General features: G+C 37.0%; 2 protein-coding genes across 5 annotated transcripts in view; one reads left to right on the top strand and one right to left on the bottom strand.

Annotated features, from left to right (window-relative positions):
• The window catches only part of Atg13 (Autophagy-related 13), a 101215-nt gene that overhangs the window by 26504 nt on the left and 47788 nt on the right, over positions 1-26923 (bottom strand). For 3 of the 4 annotated variants that reach the window (XM_081728649.1, XM_081728647.1, XM_081728648.1), the window contains exons 4-5: positions 8988-9174; positions 668-965 (exon numbers count right to left, since the gene is read on the bottom strand). In XM_081728649.1, coding sequence (XP_081584775.1) covers positions 668-965; positions 8988-9174 — 485 coding nt within the window. The remainder of the gene's footprint in view (positions 1-667; positions 966-8987; positions 9175-26923) is intronic. The other variant, XM_081728650.1, reaches the window with a different exon arrangement.
• On the top strand, positions 973-26739 carry LOC145662779 (uncharacterized). Its single transcript, XM_081728651.1, has 2 exons — positions 973-4299; positions 25856-26739. Exons 1-2 carry the CDS (start codon positions 4117-4119, stop codon positions 26078-26080), a joined length of 408 nt encoding a protein of 135 aa, XP_081584777.1. The 5' UTR covers positions 973-4116; the 3' UTR covers positions 26081-26739.

The raw sequence follows: 26923 nt of genomic DNA on the forward strand, positions 1-26923 counted from the left end.
AGTTTCAAAGCGGAGGCTACGTTGAACAATAACCATATTTTCAATTCTGTTGTATTTTGTTTTATTCGCGAGTATTAGGGTCCCTCGTAAGTAGAGGTATACTTTGGTATACTTTCGCAAACTGAATTTAACTTTGGAGCCAACTACTTATAATTGCTTCTCCTGTTAGTCAATTACAAATCCTAACTGTTTTACACCAAAATAGTTTGCTGATAGTTGGTATTAAGACTATTCATGGCTTTGGATTAATTGTTTTAACAAAAGAGACACTGACCAAAGCTTAAAATTTTACTTTATTTTAAATTATAATTTGTAACTGTTTCGGATATCTAACATATCCTTCTTCAGACACGATCGAAGTTAATGAAAATACAGACATATATATAAATGTTGTTATAACAGAGAAAAAAAAAATAAGAAAAATAAATAAATAAATAAAAATAAAGAAGTGACGGTTAAAGAATTTAAACTCTGTTATAACAACATTTATATATATATGTCTGTATTTTCATTAATTTCGATCGTGTCTGAAGAAGGATATGTTAGATATCCGAAACAGTTACAAATTATAATTTAAAATAAAGTAAAGTTTTAAGCTTTGGTCAGTGTCTCTTTTGTTAAAATGATAGTTGGTATCTAAAGTTATTGTTAATTAAGTAAATATTACCAAGTCTACCATAATGAAGTCGTCTGGAGCTGATATCAATGAGCAGCTAGATCTTCGCGATTCTCCAGGCGATTCAGATTTTATTGCAGCCTCTTGAGTAATCTCTCCTGTTTGAGTTTTTTCAGGTACTACTTTTCCTTTCTCCATTGCATCTTCCTCTTTCTCCAATTTCAAATATAGAAGACTACTGAATGGCACTTCAGGAATCACAAGATCGGGTTCTGCTATAGGTTTTCTTGTGCTATCTGCAAACGCCCCAACTTTTATTGTTTCACTTAGCGAAACATTACTCTGTTCACTGCAAAGAAAATGATACGTATATGTTACTTTCACTATTATTATCAGTAATTTAATACATAAAGTTACACATTCTCTTATTATTTTCATGCTTTAGTGTACAAAAATTTCCACTCTTAATTTGTTTGAAAGCCAATCTATGTCTCGAAAAATTATTCCGTCCCAAGCTTCTGCAATATATTTAAAGTCTTCCCTGACTTCTGAAAATTTGGGCAGACCTCTCTATTCACTTAAACACAATTCTGCATTGTGCCAAAGTATTCCTATGTATCGGATCGGTGTTCGTGGTCCCAATGGAACATGAATTTGCCTATCAAGCAATTTAAAGACTGTAAGTTTTCTGATCCTCAGACGAGCTGGAACTTTCGGGGTGCAGTAAAATGGCAAGAGTCATGTACGGAATGAACTTATTACCAAGGAGGGGTAATATCACATTACCTTTAAACAGGGAACATCCACACTACGTGCTAGAAATGAACTTGCCTTTCATCTCGTGATCAAATTTCTAGTCCTTTTCTTCCAAGGACCAAAACAGAAAACTTTCACCTAGAAAGCTATAAATTAATGGTGACTAAAACGAAATTTTGATCTCTATATCATTAAACTAACACGCTCTAGTTGCATAATTTACAGAGCTCTAGGGAGTATTATTAGCATCAATTGAAAGGAAGAGACAACTGTGTCTATAGCTGTTTTATTAATCCTTTGAATCATGGCCTCATTTATGTCAAATATCCTCTACTCCTAGATACATGTGACAAATACTACGATAAATAGCAAACCATACGAAAGAAATAAAAATTACTAAGTTTAAATTGTTTAACCTTCTGTAATAGAACTTTGTCAGTCATTTCCCTTCACCTTAACAAGCAATAATAATAATAAAAAAACTATATTTTGGACATTGAAACAATACTATGCATACGTGCTGGAAGTCTTGCAGAACGGCTATGTCCATCTGTCTGTCTGTCGACAGGTAACTATAAGAGATATCGAAGAAAAGCGGTTTGTTACAATCGACTCAGCGTCTAAAAATAGGCCCAACCTCATATTACAACCACCTATTCAAACCGAATGTGACACAAATTTACCATTTCCGGTTTCAACGTTAATCGCCATAGAATAAAAACAGAAAAGATAGCGACAAGCAGTTTTCTTGGAATCGATTCTACATCTGAAGAAATGTTACTATCTTTACTCACGTACTTTTACTTAAACCAGAAACGATAGAAATTGACTATTACTGCCGATATTTCTATAGAGCAAACACAGTAAGAAATAACTACAAGCGATTTCTTTGGGATCGATTCAGCGTCCTAACAGTAAATTCCATCTATTCCGCTAACTCCTATGCAAACCGGAAGTGGCAGAAATTAAACATTTCCGGTTTCTGCTCCCATAGCGCAAAAATTTGTGAGAAGGAACAAATAGCTTCTTGGAATCGATCCACTGTCTCAATAGTATGTTCCATTTACTCTATTAAACCTCTAGTCAATTCAGAAGTGGTAGAAATTAACCATTCCCGGTTTTAACTATCACCATAGAGCAAAAATACTAAGAGAGCGAGAAATAGTCTCCTGGAATCAATTTAGCATTTCGAGAAAAAATAAAATTTTTTCAGATAACATCTCTCAACTGAAACCGGAAGTGGCAGAAATTTACAAGAACTTTTAGTCTCAATAGTGATCTTCGTAGAGCAAAAACTGTAAGAGAGAGGGACAAGTGGTTTCTTAGATTTGATTTAGAGTTCCAACAACAGATTCAATCTACTCCGTTAGCTCTCTAGTCAAACCAAAGAGGTAGAAATTGACCGTTTCCGGTTATAACGCTGAACGCCAAAGACCAAAAATGATATTAGATAGCGAGATAGTTTTCCACACAAATTCAGCAACAAGAATGAGTTTTGTTTTGACTTTCATTTCTCTATTCAAACCGAAAATAGTGGAAAACTACACCTTCCTGTCTTAACACCACACCTTTGTCCACACGACTGGGATCGAACCAGGGGCACCAAACACCGGAGGTGAACACTCTACCACTGACCCACCGCGCCCTTCCTTAGTTCGTGTTCGTCTCTCTCTCCGTTTCTCGTGAAAGTTTGTTGCTGTCCTGTTAGGCTTTTATATTAAACCTTTAGATTATGTAATATTTTTCTATTTTTACAGCTTTTTTTTTAAAAAAAAAGGAGAGAAGCTGCTTTCCTCTGATATCTATTTCTTACCATTCATCTTGTTTGAACTGTCTAAGTAAGAACATTTTGTAACTTTTATGTCATCCATTGTCCTCACGATAATAAAATAGTCATTTTTAACTATGTTTTTTTTTCTTATTTGGAGTTTGCCACATTGGTATATTTGTAACAAAACTGAGGTTTGGTTCAACGCCTTTCTAATTCTCAATCACCCCAACGACCCTGTTTTCTGGGCTGCCTATTATTGCAGGAAAGGAAGAATTATAGAAGGGAATGCACTTTTGGAGTCGTGTATAGAAAAACCAGAAAGGTTGTGAAAATATAATTGGACGCCGTTTGTGCGCTACAGTAGAAAAGTAAATTCAGCAAACGAAGGTACAGTAGATACCAAATAAAAACTTAACATAGGGTTTTTTGATACAGTTTATGGTATGTGATCAAAGGTTTTCCAAATACCATCTTCTTCGATGCATTTTGCAGTATGGGCCATTACATTCTTGTTGCCCGTTTGATGTTTCTATGCACTCATCGATGGTGGTGAATGCCTGGACGATGTTCCGTCCAATTTCTCTCTTCAGCTGTCTTTGTACACACCGTCCTCCAACCACCCCCCACAAGCAAAAATCTATGTGTTAGGTCAGGTGAAGAAGGAGGCCAGTTAACTGGTCTTCCCCGACCGATCCAGCGATTTTTCATCAAGACACTGACGTATAACCTGGGTAGCGTGAGATTGTGGTCCATCATGCTGGTATATTACTGACAACCTAGTTTGAAAAGAGGTACCCTTGTAGTCCTGGTAAGTCATCGCGTAGGAACTGCAAGTACACTTCACAGGCCAAATGCTAAGGCAGGAAAAAAGGAACCAATAATCTTATCATCAAAAATCCCAGCTCACACATTTAAAGCGAATATTTTTTGTTATTTCTACTGTTGTTCCTCTAGGATTTTCGTCTTTCCAACGATGTGGATTGGAGATGATGTTGATCCTGTTCCAGGTGAAAGTGGCGTCAGGAAACAGAATGAATCAAAAGCCATTACAATATGCCTCTACCCATGCACGAAACGTAACATATTCACTGTCCTGGATAAAGATGCTGCACGCGTTGAAGATGAAATGGATAAAGCCAATCTTCTCGAAGTACAGGTATGAGGAAATAATTGACGCGTCTCTTTAATCTGACGATTTTTGAAAATATCTGTTTTCTTTATATGTTGGAAATTTTGAAAGGTTTCCACAGCAGGATAGGTTACTGACGAAAAAATTTTTATTTTTTGTGTTCAATATTATTTTAAAGCTAGTTGAATATACCCATGCTTTGCACGGGGGCTGTATTTGGAAATCAACGCCTGTGGGAGTATCACCATTGTTCTCTACGACCGCGAAAACTACGGATTTGATACTAATATCGGCCATTTTGGGTTATTTTTCCATGTCTCGGTATCCCCCCGCTGACTCCCGGCCAGCATGCAATTGTAACTAAATTTGCAAGTCATTGCTAATGGAAGTGTCACCATTGATTTCAGCAACTGCGAAAACTATGGATTTGATACTAATATCCGTCATTTTGGGCTATTTTTTACATGTCTTGGTATCCCCCCGCCGACCCCCGGCCCGCATACAATTGTAGCTGAATTTGCAAGTCATCGCTAATGAAGTGTCACCATTGATCTCAGCGACCGCGAAAACTATGGATTCGACACTAATATCGATCATTTTTGATTATTTTTACATGTCTCTCACCCCCCCCCCGCCCGGTGACCTCTGGCCCGGAGCCGAATAGCGTGAATTTGGAAGTTAATGCGATCGGAGTTTCACCATTGATTTCAGCGACCGCGAAAACTATGAATTCGACACTAATATCGGTCATTTTCTACTACTTTTACATGTTCCGGTAAACGCCCCCCTTGGTTCGAATTTTGCCAAAAACTTTTAACTGTGGTCTGGAGCCTGGACCAAGGTATTCCTGACTAAAATTTGGTAACTCTCGGTCAATTTGTCTGGTTCCCAAGCCAGTTCCGGTTAACGGCCCCTGGTTAGAAATCTGAAAAAAGGGCTTCGTCTTGATCTGGGGCCTGGTACCCCTGATCAAAATCTGGTAACTTTCGGTCCACTCGTCTGGTCCACAGGCCGCACACACACAGACAGACAAACACACAAACAAACTCTTTATTTTATTTATATTAGAAGATAAAGAAATTAGAAGCAAAAACCTTAATTTGGCCGAAATTACGAAAATTACCTACTCTGTTGAAAAGGGTGCTTTTCTAGACCGGGAGAGAATTCTGTAATTCAACGTAGAATTGAGACCTCTACGTCCCTCTTGGAAGAATGTGGATTTATATCCACAAGCAAAACATTTAATCGAATATTTCTAACATTTCCTATACCTGCAGAATCCATATAAATAACGGAAACAGTGGGAATTATCTATCAAAAGGGACGAATTAGAACATGATCATAATGAACATCATATCTTGTAGTAGAACAGACGTATATGTAAGAAATCGGTAGGCAGTTGGTCAGCGTGAGCGTAAAGTCAATCAATAAATGTGATTGAGGGCAGTTCGAGCTCCGTACGCAGAAATTTTTTCTACTATTTTTAAGTATTTATTTTGTCGTTTTTTGTATATTAGAAAAAATTAAACTACTACATATGGTTAAAATTCATCACATTATCAAAGTAAGAAAAATGGCATTCATGCTCCTGTATTACTATTCTTCATTTTTGTTTGCAAAGTTTCATAATTATTTTCTGTATGCTCATTGGCGCATAAAGAATGCTTTCAGTACATTCTCTCTCTTAAAAGCAGTAATTTAGGGAATTTCATAATTACATTTCACATTACTTAACGTTTCAAAAATTACGGTGTTTGCACGAGACCAGACGAGAAAGCCTCAATCTCATGTTGCATCGTCCCGTGGCAACACTATTAGGTAACTTTGTGTTAGAAAAACTTGAAATATCAGAAAATATCGAAAACATTTAATTAAGTGAACACATAGTGAATTCCTAACAAATATCGCATTTTGAACACTTTGAACGTTGTTATTCACTACCAATTACAGAAATTTTACCACTACGGTGGAAACAGGAGTGTTTTTCTTTTAATTTCAAGAGCGCCAGTAGCGAAAGATATAACCTTTACACTGAGTACTCACTGAATTGCAACCACCCTTTCACACAAATGTCAGCAACCGAGCTGATTATATGACCACTCCGACTGGTAACACTGCAGAGAAAGAACACACTCGAAGTTACATGTTGGCAGAGAGCACACTGTTATAGTGTAAGTTAGGCAGGATTTATCCGCACTTTAATCGGGCATGATTGTGGATAGCTGGGCTATAGGTGCGTCAATAACCCAGACAGCATGCACGCTCCTGTGCAGTAAATGTATGCAAGGAGTGGAAACAAAGTGGGTAACGGTCTCCAAGACGCGGAACTGCAGGGGTATACGGAAGTTCAAAACGTGAGGCGAGCGTCGCGTCAAACAGTTCGTGACAACCAAATGAAAGATCAGTGCACGGGAATTACCTGACCAATACAATGGTGGATGCACAACACCTATATCCCACGCAACTATACGGCGTACATTGGCACGCATGCAGTTCTACAGCAGACGACACACTCGTCACTTATTCCTTACGACTCGTCACCGCCGACTTCGTTACGCTCTGGCACAGGAACACGCTAATTGGACCATCGATGATTGGAAAAGGGTGTGTTGGTCTGATAATTCACGGTTTGAGCTACTACTCTCGGACGAACGTGTGCGTGTGTGGCGTCAACAGCACGAAGCTATAGATCCCTCATGCGCAGTGCGCACTGTACAGGCAGGTAGGGGCGGCTGTATGGTTTGGGAATGCTTCTGTTGGCATGTACTGGAATCGTTGGTGTGTATGGACCACAGCGAGACGTCCGCTGTGTACCTGAAGGTGTTAGAGAATCACGCACAACCTGCAACACTTCTACCCACACGAAGAAGCATGGGAGGAAGTTGCTCAAAGCGAAAGTTACCTGTGTCGTCTCATTGATGGGATGCCGTGAAGAATGCAAGCGGTTATTAATGCAGAAGGCCATTGGATATCTTACTAATATGGAGACGAGTTCATATAAAACAGTACTTTTGAGGGCTACATTAATAAATTTCAAAACACTTGAAATTTTAATTTCTAAAACGATGTGCCAAGTATATACAGAAATCAAAACTTTGACCAAAAAAGAGCATAATACTCTCTCATCGGGAATCGAACTCGGGACCCTGTGTGCAATAGTCACACGTATTAGCAACACCACTAGCAGGGAGTACTGTTTGCAATGAGTCGTTGCCAGAAGTGCAACTAGTATCAAAACATCTCTCGGCAACAAGAATATGTTACAATAATCTGCGTTCCGAAAAAAATAGCTCCATTCATTTTTATTTGATACAGCACGATTCAATTCACTGAAGTCTACGGGGTGCATGCATTGACTTCATCACATGACCATTTCTTTTAGCCTCTTCTCCTTGGAGGCGTGCTCGTCCATTATCTAGACATCTCTTCTTTGACAAAGAACTACAAAGAAAATCAAAATCAGTCGGCATTTTCATTCGCTTCAGTGTTCAAAGTCACACTAAAATCTGAGATATTTACCAGAATGATACATTGCAGCGTAATACTTCACTTGTGTTAGATGAAAGACGTCTTTGTACACTACTTATGAAGTATTTATTCGATTGATTACGGCGACATGCAACAAATGCATAGCATCTATTAAATAATTTGAGAACGTTATTAACCGTTCTGCTTTCACCTTAGTAGAAACATTTCTGTAATTATTAGTGAATAACTACATTTAAAGTGATCGAAGTATGATATTTGTCAGGAATTCACTACTTGTTTACTTATTGTTTTCGGCGATTGCTGATATTTCGACGGTTGTGAAGTTTTGCTAACACGAAGTTCCTAATTTAATATGTTGCCAAAAGACGAGATTGTGGGCTGTATCGTTTGATCTTGTGCAAACAGTCTCGTTTCAAAAATTGTCTGTCTCATCTCGAAGTCTCCGCTCGTTATAGAGGCGATACACGAGAACTAAATATATTGCCCCATGGCATCACCAGTGTTGTCACGAGACGAGACGAGACATATTAAAATCTCGACTCGTCTCGTGAAAATGCTGTCTCGTTTTGAAAATTATATGACTGTATCGTCTTGAAGTATCACTACTTAATTAAATGCATTGTAAAGTTTTCAACTCAATAAATGTTTACAGAAAAAATTAAGCATTTAATAAGGAAGTTGTTAGGAAACAAGTAGAGGAGAAGGTTCTATCTTGTATTTAATTACCTACTGATGCCACGAGACGAGACAATCATATAATTTTTAAGATGTTAAGTAATGTGAAAAGTAATTATAAAATTCCCTAAATTACTGCTTTCAAGAAATAGAATTTACTGCGCTTTAACTAAAATTGTTCCTTTTCATTTACCCCTTCCCTTGAAAAGCACACTTTATTTTGCATTATTCAAAAACTCAGCTTTTGCATTGTATTTTCCACTAAAGGAGACAATACATATTAACCGCTTAAAATAAATTCTTGAGTCTTTATCAAAGTGATTACTCTTTCTAAATTTAAATGTCCTCACCTCCAAAACGCACACCACAGGGAAGGAATATTTTCAACCACAGTGCAACCAGGCAAGTATAGCCTAAACCAAGATCAGCATAACACACTGCGAAGTTCTCTTGTTAGTCGAATTAATATTTTAACGTTTTCATATATTATTTATTTCACTTTATTTTTATCTTCATTTTATTTTAATAATTTATTTACTTATTTATTTTACCTTTGTTGGTGACGTATATGTCGCGGACTCAAATCGGGATGGAAGTGATCACTCTTCAACATGATGGAATTATCTTTCCCCGTATGTTGAGGAGATATAGTCATCTTCGTTCTGTAAGCCACAGATAAGTGTAAGGTACCAACTGGAGTACTTAGCTGACCAACTCGAACTCTGTTGAAGCCTTCACCTATAACAGAGATAGAATATTAAGGGGTATTCTAGATACCATAAATGCATCTAGAGCACCACAAGTAAACTCAGTACCTTTTCCATAATTCTAGTCTATATTACCTCGTTGATAGTAGTACTCTCTCTGAAATATATTATGTATTTCTCATGCTCGGATGCACCAACCGAGGATTAAGATCGGATAAGATAATCCGTTGATTATTTTTATCTTTGGATAAGAATCTTACATCGTTGCACCAACAATTTGTGAGAAAAGATTAACCTCTCCACGAATAATCGGAAGCTGTATAAAACTATGACGTTTACGATATGATGTCATACAATGTCATACGTTTGATTGGCTAAAAGAATGTAGTAACAACTGAAAACTGATTCGCGTAGTATGTGGTAACTTTTCGTACTAGATAAGGGAAGAAAGCGGGCAAAGTTGACTCCTTGGGAAGGCAAATATGTTTAATGCTGGTGGACAAACATAGCCTTTAAAAAAACATCAAATACTGAAAAGGAAGCTCTTTCTAATAGTTCAAAATGCACATAGGAGCGCATAGTTTTTTTTTTTTTGGTAAGCGGGATGGCGTGGGAGATCCGCCGTTCGGATCTTACGTTAAGCTGTAGGACCGGGTCATATATAGCCTAGCTGCTAAAAGGGATGCTAAACTCCAAACCAAACCTATTATGGATATCTTAGGTCCAAATATTAAAGGCAAATAATAATAATAATAATAATAATAATAATAATAATAATAATAATAATAATAATAAAGAATAGCTCTATTCTAACAGATCAGGCTTTTTTATTCGCCTGTTAAGCGACATTTTCAAGTAAGGGTGGGTGAACACTTTTTCCTAAGTAATGTTTGGCTACAAACTACACTAAGCTTCACGCAAATACCGTCTTCTCTTGAATCCAACGTTCGGTTTTTGCATTCAAGTATAGGGTAAGATAGGGAAGAGTAGAGAATATTACAGTGGCGTGCGATAATGTAACCTAGAGTATTGTAGGTTAAGTTAATTTACGTTAGCTGAATGCTTTGCCATTATTTTCAAATTTAGGGTAGGGTAGAATAGGTTAGGCGAATTAGCTCAATGGTCAAATGTAGAATAGAAAAATGAAATCTTTAAGTTTAACGTTCCACGATTATGCTCTTTAGGATAAAAGAGACGACAATTGAAGCAAGTGAATGATGATGGAAGAATTGGTGGAATGAGAATGTATGAGGAAACAGGAGTATCCTAAAAACCAACGGACACGATGTTGTCCAAAACAAATTTTCTTGGTGGGAAATCGATGTGGGGACCCTTCGCACCAGGGGTATGCGCTCCAAATGTAGGGCAGAGAAGTTATGTTACTTTACGTTAGATTTCCTTACATTCAAAATTCTGCCATTTGAAATGTAGAGTAGAGAAGGAAACTTTAGGTTAAGTTAGCTCATCGTATTGCCACGTCTCACCATGTCACTTTATTCAACAGGTACGTCAGCAAGGAACCCCTCCCCACGACTCTAATCGGACAAGACTTTCAAAACTCAAATCTTGATATACCGTACATTTACATCGCCACACCAATTCCGCTCAGAAAAATAGCAAAGATTTAAGTTTACATTTGCGTTGCCAGTTGCTTATGCTTCATTCCAGAAACCAGCAATGGTGTACGTAAATTTCATTCTCTTAATTAAGCAAAGTTTATTTTATTATTTCACTGCCGGGTTTGCATAATGTTACCAATTGGCGATGCGGTGCACCTTTATGTACGGATCCAAGAACAGGTTCTTTGCATTTATATTTCTTTTTCAGGAAATCGACTTTTTGGATCTTAAATAATCATTCTTGGGGTGTGGACTTTCATTCCTTTGTACAGATCCATTTTAGCGTAGCTTGAGTGTATGTACACGCTAACAAATATTGCGCAAAAGACACTAACCAATTTGTGCTAGATTGTCACTAAAAAGCATGAACAACGGCGTCGACTTTCCAAAATTTATGTGGCTGCGTATCAATGGCGGAGCGTGTTGGCCTATGTTTTTTCAAGGAAGTCTAGATATTTGATTGATTTATTTTTAATTAAAATCTTTTATGTACGCTGTCATAAAGGGCCGCGCTGTGATAAAGTAAAATATATCGGTACTATAAGGATAAGTTGGGGCTGACCTAGATCAGTCGGTAACACGACTGACTTAAACGAACAGAAACGTGTGCAAACTTATGTCCAAACTTAAAATCTTGTGGGTGCGCCGCACTCAAAAAGTAATTTGTGTGGGTGCCTCGAGCCCCGGAGCACCCACGTTATCGGCGCGCATGAGCATGAATGCTATCAACCCGAGTTATTGTAGGAGCATAGAGAGGAGTGGCCCGATTGATAGCGAAGGTGTGCATACTTATAAACAAGGATAGTCCAAACACTATATACGGTATCAAATTATATGTTGAATAATGTATTTGTATATTACTAAAGACGTCATAGGTAATATATGGATGTTTCCATTGCTTGTATATTTGTGTTAAAAGTCAAGGGTTAAGTGCTGTATCGCCGGATCAGTTTTTAGGACATTTGCGGGTGAATTGGTTAATTTATTTTGATATCTGATGAATGAGTGATAGTCATGTGATGGGAAGAGTTGAAGTTAAGAAAGTGTCTGTTGTTATTGGTTGTTTTTATGTGAGCGGCATTACATATGAAGGCGGAAAGGTCTATTTGATGGAGAGGTACACTTGTTATGATTTAGTAGCGGGAAAACACTGTGGAAATGGCACATATGTCTCAAGGTTCTGACACCCGTGTTTGAGTTTTATCGAATTATAACCTAACCTAATGTACTTAACCAACCTAACTTGCTAGGTGGGCCACTACGGCAATGTATTTCTGCAAACTGTGCAGAAAGTGTAATTTATGTTTACAAGTGGGCAGTTATTAGTATGAAACCATGGCAAGTGCTATTGAAACTCGTATCATCATCAAAACCCACTGTTTTCAATCACCTCGCTTACGCATGTACACGCCGTGTCTGACGCACCTGCAACCTTCGAACGCACCTCCGCTCTATCGTGCGGGTCCACTAGCTTCGCCCTGCTCTGACTCGACTAGATAGCATTTGAGCTTTGTAGTGGCCACCTAGCACAGGTTGGTTTGTTTTTACACTAGTTTTTAAGCCATATATCCGAACTCCACATGTATATGCATATAGTTATTTTATAAGTTGTTGTAAAGTTTACACGATTCTGTTTTCAAGGTAATTGACCTCTATCACAACCTAACCTAATATATTGTTATCTAATCTAATTTAACGAGATGTAGTACATTTTGATATATTTTTTTTATTTATTTATTTTCATGTGGACCAGCGATACAGCACAAATGTCCAAAGTAACATAATACATTACTGACGTAAATTTCATAATTATGTGGAACTTTAGCTCGAGGACATTTGTATAGTTTCACGTTATGAGTTGGCACATTGACTTCAGATACTTCTCTTCACTTCACATACTATGGTTACCAGCTACCTTATAGGAATCCGTGCATGACACGTTCGACTTATATTAATGCATTTTTACGTAGTTGCGTATCTCCCACAGGTAGGAAGACAAAATATTTCGACTAGTAACACACTAGTCTATTAAAATAGTACTACAAATTTGTTCTGTAAATTTTACAAATCTGTGGATCCGTACAGTAAATGTGCACCGGTGACTCTAATGAAAATTTGCTTCCATTTTTTCTTAAATTTATATATATGAATTATTACTTACGGTGGTTACTGCATGACTTATTGGTAAAGACACGATAGCAGCAATCAATTATATTTATTGTAAAATTTGCAGAACAATCTAACAAATTTAATGTAAGAATGGGAACAATTCTAGTTTATGACATACAAAGTTAACTGTTCTGATTTTCTGCTTCCGTTTAGTATTTTTCTTTTCAAACTTATTGATGCAGTTTTTAATATACAAGGGCATATTCAACCCAAATAAAGCAAAATTGTAAAGATTTAAAAGTGCCTGTAGGCTGTTAAATTAACGAATGGAGTAGTCTATGCCATAAAATATAACACCCTACGAGAGTGTTTTGCAGCAAGGTAGAATCTTATAAATCACCATAAATGTGAGAATTAAATGTCAAAGTCAATACAATGCACTAACAAGTAGTCGTAAACGTAAAGTTGTTTTGTTGCACCATGATAACCAATATTCTGCATGTATTTTTGAAAAAGGTGTTCAAAATTTCAAATCAAATCACATTAGTCATTTGGAAGTTTACAATGTAGTAAACGTGCTAGGTGCCGACCATGCATCACAGGTAGTTAACAAAAATCACAAACCTCTTCAGGAAGAATATGGTAATTGGGTCAGCATATTGTATATGCCTAAGCGATTTGAAAATGAATGTAATCGTAAAATTAAATGTCAATCACCAATTACTATCAGTGATGTGCCATCAGCTGAGTGTGACGCCATAGCAAAGGTCAAGCGCACAGGTAAACGGAAAAACCTAGTGAAACGAAAAAGGCAATCTAGTGTTCAATCTGAATACAGTGAAATTGGTGTGCATAGAAAAATATCGCATAAGAAAAGAAATTGCAAGTTGAGCTGTAAAAAGTTAGTCAATTCTTTGTGTAATGCCATTATCATAAATATTGAGAAACCAATTTTGTGTTTTGAGCTATTGCTTCCTAAAGCAATCAGAATTGCTGAAAACCACATAATAGTTTATACATTCACATTAGTCGTTTGTTGGCAAGTGAAACCTTTTGAAATTGTTTTTGTGTTCAAAAAGCCTCAAGCAGGTCTAGGGTAAACAAAAACCTCGTTGAGCCGGACTGCTTGTATTTTATGAAATTGACACTTGCAATGATTTTGGTAATTCGAAAAAAAAAAAAAAAAAAAAAGTTTGTGTAACAACATAATTATCCTGTTACGATTTGTAGTACTTGCATAGCACGTATCGGCATTAGTAGGCGTCCGCAACCCACTATGTAACTTTCGGACGGCCGAAGCCATTTTATCAAAGAAGGAAACAGATAATTATAATAATGTGGGTGGTGTCTTCTAAATTTCGGAAGCAGACACTTTAAAAAGTGTAATGGTCTGACAAACCATCCGCTGCTCGGTCCATTCCTGGTCAAAACAAACGTCTTGCCGAGCGCCTATGTAACAATATGGTCCAGCTCATCTTAAAAACTTTTTAAGTAAACCTCGTATAAAAGCACTCTTAAGAATTTTTCTCTTAGCAAACAGACGAATATGCATATATATGTGTGTGTCTCGTCTGCGACGGATGTCTTGGTGGACCCTCTCGTTTCGCCAAATACGGTGCTAAAATTCAACAGAAGGAGCAAACTTCGTCTCCAAAATTTCCTACCTATAGGTTGTCATAGTTATTTTTAGCTCTGACATCAACAGTTTGCATTGTGAGCCTCTCTGCTTGGTAGAAGCACGGAGAGATGGAAAAAAGAGCCAGCCAGTCAGCTCCGGATGAGCAGACAAAGAACACTGAGCGTACTATGGTACATTTGTTATGTAGTTAATTATTGTGTTTAGCGCATTAAAAGTTGCATGGTGCAACGATGAACCAATACTAAATAAATGGTGCGTTGATGATAATGAAACTGTTGCTTCAAAAAGAAAAAATTGAAAAGTAAAACATTTGTTCGTAATAGTTGCTTGTAAAGTCGTCTTGACGACAAGGAGTAGCAGTACAATGGAGAAACTTCAAGACTACCCGAAGGAAGATAAAATGGAAAGCAATGGAACTCATCCCCCAACCTTAAGGACATGCCCCTGGAACCGCCAAAGATTATCTCTCTTCAACATCAAAGTGAGTGAAAAGTGACAGTGCGAAATTGCAGAAGCTAACGATGTAGTGAAGTTCAACCAGTAACCCGCGACTACCGCGCCTTCCGCGATTGTAATAAGAATAATTGGGCCAAGTGTTAAATTTTATTATCATATTCAATTATTTAAAACAAAGTGCTAAAATGTAATGTAATATGTGTTTGTACAGTTTCAGTGTTGTTTATTAAAAGTGAAATTTCGCATATTTTATCAAAATAATCATCATGGTATAAATTTATATTTTCTAGTTTAAGAGATTTTAATCTACTTTTTCTTTTCAGCATAAATAACTAATGCCTATACAACATAATAATTTTCGCATTATTAAATTGTATCGGCATTGAGAATACCATTAGAATCAGTCTTTATATCAGTTTCCAGAATGCTCTGACCCGAATTCTGAACCGTACTTTCCAATGGTTATATGGTCGGTTTTGGTAGAAAGTCCGAACTGCTATTGATGTCTAAAGGAGACGTCCAAAACATAGAGGATCGAATCCCGGACTGTTATAAATGCCTAAGCCCCCCTAGGAAACTGCAGGACACGAACCAAAGACACTCATATCATGTGACTTTTGAAAACGAAATTTTTCCGCTTCTGGAGAACCTGGGGACTTCCACGTAGCATATTGACGTTTTCCTTGCAGGTCGTACTTCAAGCACCAAGGCTCATCACCAGTTACAATTGATTCTACGAATGTTCTGTTCCGTCCTGACTGTTTAATCATGTCCTTCCAATGTTCAACGCGAGCAAGCATTTGGTCGTCACTTAAAGTCTGCGGAACAAATCGAACACAGATTTTCCGTCTTTTAAAAATACTTTGTCGAAATTTCGTGAATCATGTCTTTCGTCGTATTTAATTCCTCCGCCATCGATCTCACAGTCGAATTCGCATCGTGGGCGAGCATTTCACGCACTTGTTCCACCAACTCATCGCGATTTTTGTTTTTCGGTCTACCTGGCTTTGAGTCATCTTTCAAGGACTCACGACCGTCCCGGAATCGTGTATACCATTCGAACACACGTGTACGAGATAAACACTTATCACCATTCACTTGTTTCATCACTTTCAATGTTTGTGGAAATGTTTTACCTATATTGAAACAAAATTTAATATTGATTCTATGCTCCATCGTGTTTTTATGACGAGGTGACACCAGATACACTCACTTTTCTTGCTATAACTTGACACTCCGTTAATTGGTTCTCAGGATTGTGACTCTTTTTGTTGAGCATATATCCAGTTTTCCGATCATATGTTACTTCAATAGATGGAGCTAGTGATTATCTGTCAAGAGAAAAAAGTTTCGTACTTTTCCGACATAAAGTGTATATTTGTGTCGCACTCCATAAACGAGTGTCCTCTAAAAGGTAATGTAACTTTAAATGAGTTTAGTAATTGCAGCTCATTCACAAGATAATGAAAATATCTAAGAACTAATCTAATATGCTTTGGATTGGGCTAGCCCACGAGTCTCAGAAAATTTCAAGATGTTTCACTTGCATGTCTATAAGTTTGTTTATAGTTTTGTGTATAATTTTGAGTAGCGAAGTGATGTAAAAATGACATTACCTTATTCGCTCCTTTTCTACCATCTTCGATATACGTATTAATTATGGAAATTGAACTTAAAAATACAACTGTCTTTTGTACTATAAAGATAACCAAGAAAGTTCCGTTGATTTTTCACACACCATCTCTGAACATCAATATGTCACCTAAGACGTACTTGGAAGATCAAAAATAGTCCCCATCAACATCGGCGGCCTTCTACCATTCCATGGATTCAATCGCGGTAGAACTTGGCTAACCGTGAAAAAAAAAAGAAAAAGTATGAAGTGCATTTTGAATCTCTTCTAGGGATTTGAACTGGGTCCTCTAAGGTGATTGTCCAAGGAATGGAACAGGTGATAATCGGATGGTGCAATGTCCGGGGAGTAAGGAGATGCAATTGTATTTCCCATCCAAGGCGTAAAATGGTGTCCCGGGTCATCCTAGCCTCGTGGGGTTTAGCGTTCTCCTGTAACAGGAGTACCCCTTTGCGTTTCAGCAGTGCTGGCTCAAGAGTTTTGAATTTTTCTTGAACACGGCTCAACTGCTGACAGTATGACAGTACACAGTTGCATTGATGCTCTGACCAGCTGGTAGCAGCTCCCGATGCACGATGCCGCGAGCAGTCTACCAACCACACAAGAGGACCTTCTTCTGGTTCATTTCGGCTGTTTTGGACCGGTTCATGGAATGCTAACCAATGATGACGGCGCCGTGGAGCTTCGTACAGGACCCACTTCTCATCGTATGTCAACACACTGTCCAGAAATGGCTCCTTCCTAAGACGAGACAGCAAAGAAACACAAGTGTCTGCTCGTGTTACTTTCTGGCCCGGAGTCAAATCATGTGGGATCCATCGATCCAACTTGTAGTGCTTCCTAAGTTGATGGGGGTGCTGCCGAATGGTTTCTCCACTTAACACTGAATTGTAGTCCCAGTTCCTGACTTGTGGAGATATGGACTTGCAGATGTCATAAATAGGGAAAAATAAGGAAGTAAGGGAGCCAAGCACAAATATGCTCAAAAACAAAATTGTGCTTGCACAACCACTGAGTTTACTTTTCTTTCCTTTATCATAAGTCTGCTTCAATATTTTAATTTAAAGGTGATTTACTAGAAATCTGTTTTTTTTTCTTTTTTTAAAATCTTTTTAAGAGGGAAAAGAACTGGCAATATTTTTTCATACTACACATGTTTTCTACCATTTTGCAGCTCCAATTAAATTACCGATACAATGATTGTCTTCTTTGCCAAACTACTTCCTTGTACACTGGGAGAATTTACAAAAGTAGTTAGTTTTTAAATACGTCTAATAAAAAACATCTCAATACGTCTAATAAAAAACATCTCAATACGTCTAATAAACATCGTGTTTCCAGTAAACTCTTTCGTGTTTGCCTTCTCAACCTTTTAAACATAGAAAAAATCCGAACTAAAAACAACACGATTATTTTACAGCAGGAAGTATATACACTGCACACACTATATAGAACCATGAACGGGGCCGCAGCAGCTCAGTGGTAGAGCGCTCACTTCTGACGTGTGGGGTCCATCTCAGCTCGCGTCAAGTAGCCTTTGTGCCTAGTTTTTTCTCGGTGTTCTTCCGTTTCCTCCTAATCTATTCATTCCACTATTTCGTTCATTATCATCATCACTCTCTCTCTTAACCATGGACGTTAAGGCTGTTGCTACCTCTTTGTCAAGTCGAGTTTTCCCCTATCTAATAACATTGGAACTTTTTTCGAATTTTTCTCAGTAACCAATGAACAAATCCCTACAAAAATTTGCATGGAGTCAGGTCAATAATAAAGGATTCCTTATATGAGCTTATAATCTTACTAAAAGCCTCCAATTAAGTTATTCATTCCCCCCTTTTTTATCATGTGAAAAATCGCAACAACGCATTGACGACACTCGGTTCTCTCTTCTAGCAGGTTGTGGAGGGTTAATTTGAGGTTGAACATTGTCCACAGCTGCGAGGGGACCCTTTTCAAGAATGACATATTTATGGCATTTCAGTGAGGAGGCGTTGGAGTACGTTTTCTTTGCTGAAAGCAGAAAAAAAGAAATAAAAACAATGAGAACAAATCCATTCTTCTTTTACATTAGCTTTACCCCCGTTCATGGATAGACAGTTGTAAGCAATTAGAAGCGAACTGTCTCTATTGAATAAAGATACTTTTAGTGTATACCAAAGCGAATATCACTTTATTATTATTATTATAACTTTTTTGAATAAAGTGGTATACAAAACATATAAACATTTAATAACCATATAGAGAACATAGTTAACGAATCTCTCAAGATGTTAGGGTTCATAATTAGAACTGGAAAGGAATTTAACAATAGTACTACACTAACAAAAATGTATTATGCCTATGTCCGATCAAAACTGGAATATGCTGCTGTGATTTGGAACCCATCACAACAGCAATACACACACCAACTGGAAAAGGTCCAATCTAAATTTATCAAATACTTGACGTACAAGACAACTGGAGTCTATCCATATTATGAAAATTATCTAACATTAAGTGGGCGGCTATTTGAAGCGATCGCAAAGCGCATTTATTGCTCATGCGTATGCTTGAAATACGCTGACCATGTATTTAAATCTGAGCGGCTAAACATGAACGCGAAAGCAATAAAATCGCTGAGAAAACGCCGGCTCGAGCGTATTTGGTGCAGGTTGGAACAATAGACCGCCTGCTGTTTAAAAGATTTCAAAAGGAAGGACAGAAAGGAAAGACGTGTTGCCAGGCAAGGGGATTGTAACAAGAAACAGCTGCTTGGAAGACGCTTTGTGCAGAGATTGGAACTCTGCTGTTATAAAGTATGTGTGTGTATAACAAAAGAAAATTCACAAAAAATAGAAGGAAATTCCGAAAATTAGCTAATCACAGAAAAATCTATGTAACACAATAGGGTAATTTCTCGTGATACACTTGATTGACACTTAGCTGGTGCCATGGTAATCTATAAGCAAAATATTTGGCTTTAGGCAAAAGATGAAACAACGAAATAACTTGAATTTGAGCCCCTATCTCCGAAGCTCGAACTCCACCCCCAAACAGATAACCACAAGTGTAATCACAAAGAGAAATTTTCAGTTGTGTTTGAAAACGTGTCCTGTGTACATATCCAGTCATGGTTAGTGTGTTTAACACAGAGGCGTTTATAATCGAAATACAAAATAGGCCATGCCTATATGATTTAAGAGATCCGAACTACATGAATCGTGACTTAAAAATAAAAATGTGGAGAGAAGTGGCCGCGATATTTGTTCCAGACTGGGAGGGAATGGAACGGAATTTTCAGAATGAAGAAAGTAAGAATATTCTTATTTTATAATTTCATTTAATACTGTTAAGTAGAGCTACATCGAGCCAAATTGTATGTTCACTATGAATAATAATAATAATAATCATAATAAATTCTTTGTTAAAGTTGTGCCAACTTCCAATATACCTAATATATACCAAACCTTAAGGCGCAACAGCTCGAAAGGGCCAGGGTCGGCTATGCGTCATTTTATGGGGTGGATATGTTAGATGATGGAACAATTGCCCTTAGATGGTCTAAGCCATAGATGTGTGCACAGTAGAAAGGCGGAAAATGCCACCTCTAATAGTTTGGTACTTAGGTATATCGAAAATGTTTTAAACAGCAAAGACCATAATTTTAAATTGGGATTCAATACATCTTATTCTCTTTCCAGTCTTTGAAATGACCGAAAAACTACGTTGCCTAATTATTTCGAAACTTAGTTTTGTAAAACAAACACATAATGTTTCAGTTTCCAGACATTTCTTTCCATGCAGCTTAGAAATATTCCTGGGAAAGATATGTTTATTTTATTTTATTTTATTTATTTATTTTAACTGTAACTGCTCGTGTTTTATCAACTTTGTTCTGAAACTGAAAATAAGGTGCTAAAATTGGTAGAGAGTAGGAATTTCAGAAGAAGCCAAAATCATGAGAGGAAAAAAATTAAAAGATTAAACCAGAGAATTGGTTAAAAATATCATGATGTAAATTTTATAGTTGGTGGCTTGGAATTTAGCGGTCCTTTCAGCACCGAAGCTATACAAGATGTGAACCTACAGTTTAAGGTGGAATCTAAACTACCTTTATGCTCTGAAACTTTTCAATGATCTCCCACAGGATTCGAATCCGGAACCCCATTCTCCAAAGGCACGTGCATAGCTAGTAAAGTATAAAGTAGTGTAAATGTTGGAATTTATTGATTGGGTCTAATATTTGTTTTCGATACAGAGGATATCTTTAAAAACAAATGCCTCTTGCTCCGTCTCTTTCGACTATATCAGCGAGGCTACATCAGACGTGAACTACAGCTCAACGTGGGACCCTAACCACCTAAGCTCCTGCCTAGAATCGAATCCAGGTCTACCACTTCTGGCGCGGGAAATGAAAAGAAAAGACCTGGAAACCCTGACTGGCTCATAGTATGATTTACAACTTTGGTGAAACTAAAATTACCGTGTAGCCACTTAGGCCGCGTTCGCTGTGGGGGGTAACGCTTTGTCGACTAGCCTAGTACTAATAGACAACTTCTGTATCCCTACACTTGAACAAAGGCGAAATGTGACAGATTTGATTTTTCTCCATAAAATAGTACAAAATGAATTTAATTGTCCGGATCTTATATCAACATTAAATTTTCATGTCCCGACACTTAAAACTCGTGCTAATAACTCTGGTCTGTTTTATTGCAAAAAAGCAAGGACCAACGTATTATTGAAATCACCAATTTGGAGAATGTGTTCTACTTATAACAAAATATGTATCAAACACAAAGAAATTGACATCTGCAATATGAACTTTATGTTTAAGAAAACTGTTGTAAATGTATTGTGTAATACACCAACACTATAATTGGGCTTATGCCTGTTGTGTTGATGGCAAATAAATAAAATAAATAAATAGATGTGATTTCTGGGTAATAGCATGCTATATATTATAGGGAGCTAGCTTTAATGCGAAGCTGAGGAATTCAGAGTTGATTGGCAGGTTCCCCACCCCGTCGCCAAGAAACGGTCACTCGACGGTCCTGGGCAGGGTTGCCAGTGCGTTGTCGAAAAATTCAGCTAATACTCACTTAATTCAAAGAGTTTATGCAATTATGCAATCCCTATCGAAGATCCCTGTATACGTGGACACACGCAAATTGGGCTGTGATAACAAATGCTTCAGTTTTTTCTCCCTCGCTTCTTCGTCGCACTGCACTATGGTCTTCTTTATTACTTCTCTAGCTTCGCTGCGTATAGTTTGCCCTCTCTTACGCTGTGAAGCCATTGTGAAATGAATAATAAGCAACAAAACCGCAACCACAGCACACAACAAATAACCAACTCACACTAACTCTTCAGAATGACATTCATGTGACAAATTTTTAATCCTGGCAACGCTGACATATAGAAGGAGGAAAGAGAGCATTGCAAGAGTCAGGCAGAAAAATTGTTGAAATTCTTCCCCCTTTACCTCAGCCCCCGCTGGTAAACAAGCTAGCTCCCTATAATACTTGCCACGTTCAAATCATCCCCAACGGGCTTCCTTGTAGTTAAGCAGAAAGTTTACCCTAACTGTATTCATAAATAACACTCGAAACAAGCTATAAACGACACTAGCTAGAGATGCGCACGAGTCGAGACATGTCTCGAATCTCGACTCGAATTCGATTTGAGACACACTTTGTAAAATTCGAGACGAGTCGAGACAAACTTATTTCTCGACTCGAATTTTCGATTCGAGACACTAGTCGAGTCGAGACTGCTCGTAAAAATCTCGACTCGACTCTAATGTCTCGGAAATCTTTTTATAATTTGTAATATTATTTTGAAGAAAGTATTCACTCAGAAACAGTTTTGAAACCAATTTCTGGGAGCATCCATGTGCCTAGTGGAGCTCGAGCAAGGCACCACAACGGCCCAGGCGTCACACTGTTCGCAGACTACGTACACCCCTTCATGACGAAAATGTTTCCCAACGGTAGTGGCATTTTTGGACAAGATAATGCACCATGCCACAAGGCCGGGTGGACATACTGACTATTAGGTAGATAGTCATAATGTTCTCGCTGATGTGTGTGTATATTTTAACTTGTATATTTTTTTGTCTCGACTCGAATTTCATTAATGTGGTAGCTTGGTGAAACAGTATTCCATTACATATTTTTATACTCATGCGAAAATGTTTTAGTTGAATAAGTATGACATTGACAAACGGGTGTACTTCAATAAAAAGTAAGGCCTGTATTTTAAAATGAAGCATCAAAAGATTATGTATAAAATTAAAATTATTCTGTTAATAATATATGTTGTAGTATTTGTATAATACTGTATGTGTTGTAGCCATATATGAAATTTCACTTCCACCGTTTGGAAATAAATATTCCATGTGTAGAATTCGTAAGTTTCAAGGTTATTACTATCAGGTTACATTATATCCTGTAACCAAGAAATCAATCCCTATTCATGTTTTGAAAAGTTATAATAATAGAAAATGATATTTGTATCTACATTGTCTAGTGGAGCCTATTTCATTATGTATAGATGTCTTTCTTGTGTAATAAAAGAATCCCTGATACTAAAGTTCACTTTCTCCTACAAATGCGCTCTGTAATAAGGGTAATGTGTGGTCAGTTCCTCAATTTCCCAATTGATTCGCGATACTGAATCAATACCGAAAAATTTGTCATCGCTAGGAATAGAATTCGACAGCATTCACGCTAAGAACAAATTTGTGTAACAAAGAAGGTTTATTTCTAAATTTTCTTCGCATATGGTAAAAAAAAAAAAAAAAATGATTACTATTTAGCATAAAAATTCTATAATAGTATTCAAAGTTGTTAAAGCGATACATATTATAATTATAATTATTAGTCCAAAATGCTACCTTAACTGGTTTACCTGTTTCTGTGAGGTTACAAAAGTGAAAGAGCGCTAGTGTATTCAATGTGAAAACCCAGCTGGTGTCGGCACGGAAACAATGAATTGATTTTAACGTCCCTTTCAGCAGCGAGGCTATATGAAACGAGACTACTGATTAACGTGGATTCCGAACCACATGAGCTCCCGCCGGGAATCGAATAAGGATCTTCCACGCTAAAGGCGGCAGGGAAACGAGCATTACCGGCAAGGGAGAACCGATGTGATGACCTCACATTTTAACTAGGTTACTAGTGTCAAAGCCGCACTGAGATTCCCTGGTCCTTACAGGCTCTTGTTCCACGGATTCCCTATAATAATAATAATAATAATAATAATAATAATAATAATAATAATAATAATAATAATAATAATAATAATAATAATAATACATTATTATTATTATTATTATTATTATTATTATTATTATTATTATTATTATTATTATTATTTCACACAGGAGATTGATCTGGTATCACAGCCGTCTGTTAATTTATATTTGTATAACCAATCACTAAATCTAAGACTTTGAAATACACGAGATGCAAGAGGCACCTTGCTAGGTTTGAAAGTAACCACAAAAACTTCCAATAAGAATGGACAAATATACTAAAAGCAATAGGTTCAGCAAAGAAAATAAAGAGCGCCCACTCTTCCTGAGTGCCATAAATATGTCCTCGAAAAAGGCGACAGGGGTAGAAACATTCATTCCGCAGATGCGTTATGGACAGAGTTTTAAAATCTGTTTTAAATGGTTAGCCCGAATTTCTCACACGCTGCTAACACAAACAGGAAGAAAGAGAGATCGCACTGTTGCAAATCTTCACATGAAAAAAAAAAAAGGGGGGGGGGGAATGAATAACTTAATTGGAGGCTTTTAGTAAAATTATAATCTCATATAAGGAATCCTTTATTATTGACTTGACTCCATGCAAATTTTTGTAGGGATTTATTCATTGGTTACTGAGAAAAATTCGAAAAAAGTTCCAATGTTATTAGATAGGGGAAAACTCGACTTGACAAAGAGGTAGCAACAGCCTTAAAAAGGAACAATTAGCAAACACATTTTTTCCTGCATCATACTGGAAAATTTATGTTGGCATTTGCATTCACATTCATGAAACAGGATTTAACCTACATCGTTGCATATATAAAAAAATGGCGAAAGCATAACACTTTTATAGAACATGAATGCAGGTTAACATTTTATCAAGATAACTTGCGTCAGATACAGAAAACTTATTCAAAGTATATCTCTGTCATAAGTAGAGGATGGGAATCTCTGCTTTCTCATTTTATTTATTTATTTGTTTTCACTTTCTTAATTTTGTCTCATGCGCCAATTCTTTGTATATGCGACTCATTTCACTTGCAACAAAACGAATAGAGCAAGGGCCAAGTGAGTTTAAATCCCCCCCCTTTGGGGTTTTCACTACTATATTAGTAATGTTTCTTAAGGTACTTAGAATCAAAAAATAGTTGTTGGTCAACATGTGAGTGCAACACCTGCGTCCTGGGGCCCTTAACTCTCTAGCACACGTGTATTTTTATAGACATTGATGAGATCTCTTTAAATGCCCGTAGATCAGACAGTCAGTGCAACACTGGGAAAAATTATACCTCGATCGATTTGTAAGAGTGCAGGCTTTCAGTTTACGTAATGGACGCGACATTTCTATGTACAAAGGAAAAATAAATGAATGAATGAAAGAAAATTTCCCTACAATTATCCCTTCTCAAGCTTCTTTTACTTATTATGTGGCAATACTGCAAACTAATAACAAAATGTATTTGTGTGTCCTATTTTATGTTCAACTTAAAATGAAAATTTCATCTTGATCCATCAAATAGCAGCAGAGATAAAATGTATTTTATAGTTTTCACAGGGTTTATGATAATCGAGTTTCATGGAAATACGAGTATGACTTTGTATCAATATTCAGTTTTATTTTTCTACCAAAAAGAAGTGATATAAAATTCTACTTGTTTTCTCTCATTCGTTATATTATGACAGATTCAGAGTAGCGAGAAATCCTCCAGGAAAGTTTTATGATTTGTTGGTCGATGGTATTATGGAAAATATTCCAAAGCAATAATTTTACTATTGTGCAGTTACATTATGTTTTGAAAATACTTGGTGTTCTGGTGTTCTACAGTGAATACAACTTCCAAACATGTCTGCCGATATGTGGAGTTATCAAAACTCTCGAAGTTATGCATAGTACATGTATTCTTATTGCATATGCACACAGATAATTACACTTAATATAATATGTGATAAGTAGTCTTTGAATTGCCGTAATACTAAACAATCTGTTATATTTTTTATGTTCTTGTTTCTTTGTAGGTTGATAATAGTAGCACATTTCCCCTGAAATCCACGTCATGTCAACTATTCTTAAGAAGAATGGCAAACAAAAAGAAGCCAGTCAGACAGTCGACAACTACAACAAGAAAAGGGTGTGTTCTGAAAAATCGAAAAAAAATGTGTAATACACTACCCATGAAACAAAACTCATATGAGGTTAAGAAACTTCTTCCAAAAAAGCTTCCACAAAATCTTTCAAGTTAAAGACCTACAGAAAGGCAGCGGCACAGCAAAACTGCACCGCTTAACATCAATTTGCATCCAAATTCTTACAGAATACGACACAAACAAACACGTCTATTGCTGGGACTACCAAAGTTTTACAAAATTACCACGATTGCTAAGTCAGTGTACTGAATCATGCGGGGCGAAAATTTGTACACTCTTGGTGGATAATTCGCCGTATGAGGCGTACTGCTGCGTGATGGGTCATGGGAATCATAAGTGACATGTGTCACTAGAATTGCTGAACGTGACATTAAAGAAGCAACTATTCGAAAGTAAAACGAATCATTTTTGTTACAGATTCGAAATATGGATCTCATAGCAACCGAAATAAGGTACTACAACTTATGCCATAAAAACTGTACAAGTAGTGACTAGACCCAAATCTACTGAAAATGAAACATTCAAAAAATGCTTACAGGGTACAAGAGAATTTTTTTTTAATGCACATTTATGCATACGACCAGCAGTATGTAATTAAGGAGTAAAATGTAGAAATGTCAAGTTCTATTCGGGAAAAATGTCTGATACATCTTCAAGAAGATCCAGGCAGTATTAATCAAGAATGCAAAATATGTGAACTGAAGAAGTTGATGAAGCATTTCAAATCAGTTTATTATTTTACCAGGTCGTCAAGGTGAAATACTTTATGCAAGAAACCCACCTAAAGATACGCAGGGTTCCCACGCAACTGGCAAAAACAAATTCCAGGATTTTCCAGGATATTCAGGCAAATTTTCCAGGGATTTCACATAAAAATTCCACGGTATTTCTGACAAAATATACCTATTCTGAAGTTATAATATTCAGTTCAGCAGAATA

Source organism: Thermobia domestica, chromosome 10, assembly GCF_964235325.1.
Source record: "Thermobia domestica chromosome 10, izTheDome1.hap1.1, whole genome shotgun sequence".
NCBI classification, from domain to species: Eukaryota; Metazoa; Arthropoda; class Insecta; order Zygentoma; family Lepismatidae; genus Thermobia; species Thermobia domestica.